This window comes from Rhinoraja longicauda, chromosome 28 (assembly GCF_053455715.1).
Source record: "Rhinoraja longicauda isolate Sanriku21f chromosome 28, sRhiLon1.1, whole genome shotgun sequence".
Taxonomy (NCBI): Eukaryota; Metazoa; Chordata; class Chondrichthyes; order Rajiformes; family Arhynchobatidae; genus Rhinoraja; species Rhinoraja longicauda.
Window position 1 is genome coordinate 15,734,003 of NC_135980.1, and position 8,136 is coordinate 15,742,138.

At 46.8% G+C, this 8,136-nt stretch overlaps 1 protein-coding gene across 2 annotated transcripts in view; it reads left to right on the plus strand.

Moving 5' to 3' along the window:
* LOC144607071 (phospholipid phosphatase-related protein type 3-like) overlaps positions 1–7,929 on the plus strand; it is a 62,307-nt gene extending 54,378 nt beyond the window's left edge. For both annotated transcript variants that reach the window (XM_078423646.1, XM_078423645.1), the window contains exon 8: positions 4,178–7,929. In XM_078423646.1, coding sequence (XP_078279772.1) covers positions 4,178–5,470 — 1,293 coding nt within the window. In that variant the 3' untranslated portion in view covers positions 5,471–7,929. The remainder of the gene's footprint in view (positions 1–4,177) is intronic.
* Positions 7,930–8,136: the final 207 nt, after the last annotated feature.

The window sequence follows — 8,136 nt, forward strand, 5'->3', positions numbered from 1 at the left end:
TAATGTCTGTTCTTACTTAAAGAAGTCAGAGTCAGCTTGCAGCAAATGATTTTTACTCTGCCCCAATACCATTATATTATGTCCACCTTGAAAGGGCCACCTCCAATTGCACCATTTCCTGGTCTTTATAAACACGACTCTTGATGATAGGTTTATGCCACACGACCTTGCCCACACTTATTCCACACAGGATCCTTCCAGGTAAAGACCAGGGCCTAGGGGAAAGATATTTCATACCTGCATAGATACGCCTATATGTTATTGTGGTTAGATAAAATGATATTTATGCTTTTGAACAGATGTGCAAGCAGTGTAAACTGAGAGGCTGTGTCAAGTCCAAAGAAGCTTATTTCAACATAATGGATTTAGGACAAAATGTGTAGGAAAGAACTGCAGATGCTGGTTTAAATCAAAGGTAGACACAAAATGCTGGAGTAACTCAGCGGGACAGGCAGCATCTCTGGAGAGAAGGTTTTGGGTCTGAAGAAGGGTCTCGACCCGAAAGGTCACCCATTCCTCTCCAGAGATGCTGCCTGTGCCGCTGAATTACTCCAGCATTTTGTGTCTACCTAATGGATTTAGGACGTATAAGGGGAGAGTTTTCTTCATTGAGTTGTTACAAATCCTCCCCAGAAAGATGTGGATGTTCAGTTCCTGTGTGAATTCAAGTTACCCATGCCCTCTTTTAGTTTAATAAAAAGCAACTGCAGAAGCTGGTTTATACCATAGACCTAAAATGCTGAATAACTCAGCAGGTCAGGTAGCACCTCTGGAGAAAATGGATCGGTAATGTTTCCAGTTGGGACCCTTCCTCAGTCTCAATATCTTTTATCATCTTTGATCCTGTCTATCCTCGTTTAGTTTAGAGATTCAGCGTGGAAACAGGTCCTTCGGCCCACTGAGTCCCCATTAACAAGTGATCACGCATACACTAGTTCTATCCATCACGCTTGGAATGTGGGAGGAAACCGGAGCACCCGGAGAAAACCTACACAATTATGGGAAGAATGTACAAATTCTGTACAGACAGCACTAGGGTTGCCAACTGTCCCGTATTAGCCGGGACATGCCGTATATTGGGCTAAATTGGTTTCTCCCACATTAGGCCTGGGGGGGGGCGCTGTAGGCCCGAGCGACGCTGTAGGCCCGGACGTCCGGGCGCCCCCTAACTGAGGTTGCGTAGCAACCAGCCTCCCAGCCCGGGCGGCCGCCATTGGTGGAGCGGGAGCACGTGGCCGCTGGCTGGGTGAGGTCACGTGAGGGCGCGGGGCGGTGATGTCACCTTTTGTCCCTTATTTGGGAGTGAGAAAGTTGACAACCCTTCACAGCACCCATAGTTAGAATTGAACCTGGATCTCTGGTGCTGTCAGGCAGCAACTCTACCGCTGCGCCACTGTGCCACCTTGACATGACTTTAAAGTTTGCTTTCTTCACTCTGTTCGGCATGGACATCTTGGATGGAGTGGCCTGTTGCCATGCTCCAATGGTCTACGTTCTATTTGAAATCTGAAATGTTAGTGCAGAATGTTTGCTGAGTTTGGTGGTGGTCTGTAGGTGGAACAATGTGACCTGGTTTGAGATAAATAATGGAATCTTGGATCAGGTCCAATGCAAGGTGAAATATTGAATTGGAGAGGATTTTGTCCACGTGTTGAACCAACAGGAATAGGATCAGTTGAAACTTGTAGCTGACCCATGTGAGGCCCATGGCCTTCTGCCCCCCAGTACACCTGTGCCATAGAGACAGTGTGTCATACTGCATGGACATAGGCCCTTCGACCCAACTTGCTCACGCCGACTAACATGCCCCATCTACACTGGTCCAAGCTACCCACACTTGACCTATATTCCTCAAAACCTATCCTATCTATGTACCTGTCCAAATGTCTCTTAAACATTACGATAGTACTGCCTCAACTACCTCTTCCGGCAGCAGAGGGTCGGCAGAGAAATCTGCTGCCTGGCTATTTCCTAATGCTTTGCAGGTTAAGTTCCTACCTCCATGCCTGTTCACTGAAGCCCGACTTGCACGGCACAAGTCCAATTACAAACCAGCCCAACAAAGAGCTGCGTCTTCCCAAGGTGCGTGCGTGGAGCAAGGTGACAGGCTGTTGGAATGAAATAATTCATGGCTATGTACTCGCCTGCCAACTAGCAGTTCCCATGGGAAACACTCCACCACGGTGCTGACTATGGGCATTAATTATACATCTGGATGTGACAAGTGATGAACGTTCTCAGATAATTATAGCTGAGCAAATGTTACAACAATACTCTATTTACTGAAGCAAGTCTTTCTCCGTGTTTTAAGATAGAACTAGAGAAAGAATGCGTGGTCTCCTGACAGCTGTAAATATAATAATAACTTGACATCCAAACCTTTCTTCTCCCACTTCTGTAAACATCAGTGGAGTCCTAAAAGTACCGGGTGTCTTATGAATGAGTGCAGTTCCATATTGAAAAGGATTCGCAGATCATCATTAGAAGCGCACACTCTGTGAGACTCTCGGGAAGAATCCTTCGCTGCGATCGTACAGCTGCAGGTTGCTTAGACCGCAGAGGCTATTCTGATATTCCCTTAGATCACGACTGCTCTGAATCTCAACCACCCAGACTCCACCTCGCTTAACTGATCTCAGCAAAAACCTAACGATTCCAGTCCAGAAAGTGTCATAATAGCAGGGGAGAGAATGCTACGTTTCTGCCCAGAGTGAAAACTCGCAACCTGGCTTCTTATCAAAAATGTCCAGCTGTGACTTTAATATCATGCCTCCTGACTTGCCCACTGGCAGAAATAATCTCTTTTTTCTGCCTTGTCGAATCCCTTCACCATTTTAAACTCCTTCAAGAACTCATCTCGCCTCTCTGGAATTCTGCACTTGAAGGAATATAAGACAAACTTTGCAGAGTAATCACACAATTTAATGCTTTAATCGATTTGGAAGAATGGTCCCAGGACCTGAATAGAAGGACACACTGATGGGATGTCAAATCAAGCTGGGAACATGTTTAAAAGGAGTACGTCAGTCAGCCCCTCAAGCCTGTCCCACTAGTCGATATAATCAGTTCCAAGCCTCATCACCTCTCCTGTGCCTGTTCCCCAGAGGCCTTTATTGCCTGGTCTAAAATATATATCTTCCTCCACTTTAAATAATTCTAATGTTCTGACTTTCACAACCCTCTGGGGTAGAGAATTCCAGATTTTCTGCCTTCTGCAAGATTTTTTTATGAGGCATCTCAGTTTTAAATGACCACTTTCAATCTTGTAACAATATCACCTCGTTCTCCCACCAGCAGAACGTCCTCAACACCTGTCCTGCTTTGCTCCTGCAGGATCTTGTATGTTTCAATGAGATCACCCCACATGCTTGCAACCTCCAAAGACTATCAATCTAATTCTTTTAGCCGCTGGTAATAGGGGTCGCACTGACTATTGGGGTCAATAAGTTGCTTCAGCGTCAGACTGTCAGTTGGGAACTCTACGTCAAAGGTTTGAAAAGCTAATGTAAAGCCCGACCTGTGGGGTCATCCAGTGACATCTGGATGTGGGGAGGACGAAGGGACAAGGAAGGTTACGTTCTGAAAGATTTCAAACTGACGTTCCAATCACTGTTCCGGGGAAGGATTTCACTGGCTGGGACATTGATGGCATGAACATTGAGGGCATGAACATTGAACATTGTGGGCACAAACATTGTAGGTATCTATGTATGAGAAGCAGATAGGGTAGACAGTCAGAACCTTTTTCCCTCGATGGAAATGTCCAACACTAGAGGGCATAGCTTTAAGGTGAGTGAGGGAACGTTTAACATAGACATGCAGGGGAAGTTTTTTTACACAGTGTGGTGGGAGCCAAGAACGCATTGCCAGGGGTGGTGGTGGAGGCAGATACGATAATAGCATTTACGAGGTTTTTGGCTAGGCACATGGAAGTGCAGGGAGTAGAGAAATATGGATCATGTATAGGCAGATGAGATCAGTTTGACTCGGCATCATGTTCGGCACAAACATTGTGGGCCGAAGGGCCCGTTGCTGTGCTGTACTTTGCTGTGTTCTATTGCCCAACTTTGAAGAAGGATTACTTTTTGATTTTAAAATTCAATGTTCAATTGGAATTTGTGTTGTCGCCCTCGATCATGAAAGCTGGTAATCGCTCTTCCTTATTTTGCCCTCACAGGGGTTCCATGCGGTGGGTAACTTCAAGGCATCGGAGGACACCTCTCCCACCAGACCTTCCCCCAAGAGTGGGCTCAGGCCCCTGACGCACCTTCGCCACGACTCGGTCTACCAGCAGAGCAAATCCCTCAGCACCGACGAACTGAACCCACAGCCCAGGCTCGATGGGTTGGAACAGCAGCTGGCGCAGCGAGAGAAGAACTCCCTCAACAGCCTGAAGCGGGCAAGCGTTGATGTGGAGCTGCTGGCGCCGCGCAGCCCAATGGGGAAGGAGAACATGGTGACCTTCAGCAACACCCTGCCCCGGGTCAACACCCCGAACCTGGACGAGGCTGCCCGCCGCCATATGACCATCCACGTCTCCATGGACGCCTCTCGGTCCAAGCAGCTGATTTCCCAGTGGAAGCAGAAGTCGATCGACGGCATGTCCTTGGACCACGACCCTTCCATCAGTCAGTCGCAGCCCCAGATGAGGACGGCTCTGGAGCTGCGAGGTGCGGGCTTTGACCAGGACGAGCCCACCCCCTCCTCACTCTACCCCATGGTGCAGGCCAGGAACTCGGAGAGAGGCAGCGGAGCCCGGGTGCTGATCCAGTCCAGGCCCGGACCCTCCCAGCTGGTTCACATCCCGGAGGAGACCCAAGGAAACCCCAGCACCTCCCCCAAGAGTAACTCGGCCCGGGCCAAGTGGATGCTCATGGCGGAGAAGGGAGTAGCGCCCCGGGCCAACAACCAGCCCCGCATCATGCAGGTCATTGCAATGTCCAAGCAGCAAGGCATGATCACCGTGACGCCAAAGCATTCCGATGGGTCTAGTAGCTCCGATTCCTCGCAATACAAGTCCCCCTCGGAGCGCGACTCCTCCAGCATCGTTACCGTGGACGCTCACGGTGCCCACCCGGTTGTCCACGTTTCATCTGGGAATGGTGGGGGGCCCTGGGAATGGAAGTCCCCTCAGGGCAGCATGGATGTCCACGAGGCTTACGAGCTCAACGACCTGAATCGGGACTACAGAGGTTACCGATCAGCCCAAAACAATGGCAACTCTCCCAGTTCTTCTGCCAGTGACCTTGAACAGGAGGATGTGCGCTTTTGCAGTGTTGCCACCATCAACGTTGCTGGGGCGGAGAGGAGCGAAACCAACTCGGACACGCTGACCATTGGCTCCAGCCGTGACTCGACGCTCAGGAGAAAGCCCAACACCGTGTATCTTGGGGAACGTGAATGCAGCGCCGATGGCGATCAGGATGCTTACTTGAAGAAGCTTCAAGCCAACCGGAGATTCAAAGACTAGACCGGTCCCTTGGAATGGAGTGTCAACTCGTGATTTGATGCGTTTGGAACAATAACTTGCCACAGCACCAAACCAGTCAAGGATTGGTTATCTGGGCAATGCATTTGTTCCCACGTTGAACCTATCGGGACCAATTACCATGGAGTTCCTGCTGTCAGACCTTTCCAGATGATGATTGATAGCCCCCTTCAAAACTGTTTTCTTTGCAGTTTGACCTCCCTCGCAAACAAAATAAAACGCCCAAAAGACTGCAGGTCAAAGAATCCAACCTTCACGGATATGGTTTAGAAAGAGTTGCATTTAATAGCACCTTTCATGACCCAAGAACTGGCCCACAGCTCATTAGTTAAGAGGCCTGGATACTATGGATTGCTTTAACTCGCATGATACTTTGTTCTTATCAACTTCAGGCTTTTTGAATCTGTCACCCAGCGTTTCAGATGTGCTTTAAAATTAACATTGGTTGAGGAAACAAGAAATGAAATTTTGTGTAATACGTAGTTCACCCAATGGTGTAATTTGTTTTATTGTGACTTCCTGATATACTGGTCAACATTCTGTGTCAACCATGGGACTTTGCAGAATACATGTGGAGAGAAAGATCTGGTGCATCTGTGCCAAAATACTGCCAACCTTTTACAAAATATGTTTGGTGCGACCTTGCTAATGGTCTAGTTACATAGGAGATACTTTGGTGCTAAAATCTATTGATTACCAATATTATTGATTGTAAATGAGCAAGCAAAGTGACTGTCATTTTCCTTGCTCCACAACACCTCAATCTAGAACAAAGGACAAAATCAAAATCCTGTTGGTGCTGGAAGTGTCAAATGAATAATGATACTGGTAGTTCCCTCGAAATTCAAGCTGCTTCAGTGGAGAGAAAGAGATTTAACATTCTTGGTTGCTCCAATTCAAATCCTGTTGAAAGGTCATTATTGTAACAATTCACTACAGATGTGGCACAACCCTATTTGCAGCTACCTTCAGTAAGAATAATTGTGTTAATCCTCACATATGATGACTCTGATGTAGTTTAAAAAAAATGAAACGGATAAGACAGATCTGCTGGGAACGAATTATTAGGTCTTAATGTAGGACAGGTGTTGTCCAATGTTGAAATGCAAGCAATATATTGGAATGCAATATGTTAACTATTGGAGTCTATGTTAACACCCACACCAACCGGATGTGGATGAAAATTGCTGCTCTCCGTAGTGTTTAGCTCTTTGGCAGGTTAAATATGATCTTTGCACCTTGTAATTTAGCAATCCCAGGTGCCACCTGCAAATCTGCCTGGTCCACTGAAGGTGCACCTTGCCACTGGTCGGATCCACCTTTGTGTCCAGAACCATAGACACAAACGGACAAACTGGAGGCGCCTTTCAGCTCCGGTCTGCCAAGTGGCACCACTGTGCTCTCTTTTTGCTGCTGGTTGGACGGGGTGGAACGCATGGGCGGTTATGAGGATGACTGATCAAGTGAGGAACCAGCTGTTTATCTCTTCCAATCTGCACAGAATTAAGACGACGCCTCGATTCTTTCAGATTGACCCATTTATTGATGAAATGACTTCCTGTAAAATTCCTGATCATCAGAATTAGAAACTTACCGCGAGCCATCTTTATGAATGTCACTGGCTTATTTCGAAAGCTACACAGAATGTTTACTTGATATTTACTCTGAAAATATTAGCCTGCTTTATGTTTAGCGATGCACACATTGCGCAGGGTGGCTGGTCGGTTTTATGTTCGAGCATTAGTCAGTAAAGCCAGCTCTCCTGAAGTGGAGAGTTGACCCTTAGACCTCTGCTTGGACCTTGGGAAGGGTTACGTGGCCTCAATGCTATTCATTCTAGGGTACATTGTGGGAGGGATGGGGTGGGGCAGCAGAATGGGGTGGGGGGGATGGTTGGTGTAACTGGGTTTCGATGCTGGGTTAGGACAACAATAAGAGTAATGGGTTTATTCGCCAAGATGGTATATTTGGATAGACAAAGTATTGAGAGTCCAGATGAGTGTCTAATGGGTGTTGTTGGTTGCAAACATAGTACCAGGTGGTGAAGAATGCAAACAAAGGGTTAAATCTAACTCATTGATGTAAGGAAGCTAAACCCAGGCACACTCCTGGAAACCCCACCTTTTAAATATTTGGTTGTGTAAATAGACATTTGCTGACTTATTGGAGGCTGGCTCCAAACAGCTCTTCTGGTTGTGGTTGTCTGAATGATTACTGTTTATAGAGTAACTTTGTTATTAACTGTGAGGAATAACGCGCCTGATTTTGTGAAGCTAACTGTTGTGCTATGCCAGTGATATTAATGGTAGCTCCTGCTGTTCTGAAGTATTTTGTACCTGGAAGGTGTCACTTGGACAGAAATGAACTTTAAAATTAATTGTGAATTCGATAAATGTCATTTTGAAAACAAAATTGTGGAGTGGATTAAATAGGATTCTGTTTCTGAAGGACAACACTGTTATTCCTTATTATGTTCCAGTATTTATGAGCTCCCCTTTGCAAGGCCTGAATTATCTCCATAACTCTTCCTGTGACTGCCTCATTGACTCCCTCTGACACACCGCATTAAGTCCATCCCTTTGGCCAAGTTTCTGGTCTAATGCAGTTCAGTCAAATTTCTTGCATTGTGACATTCGTACCAGGTTAAA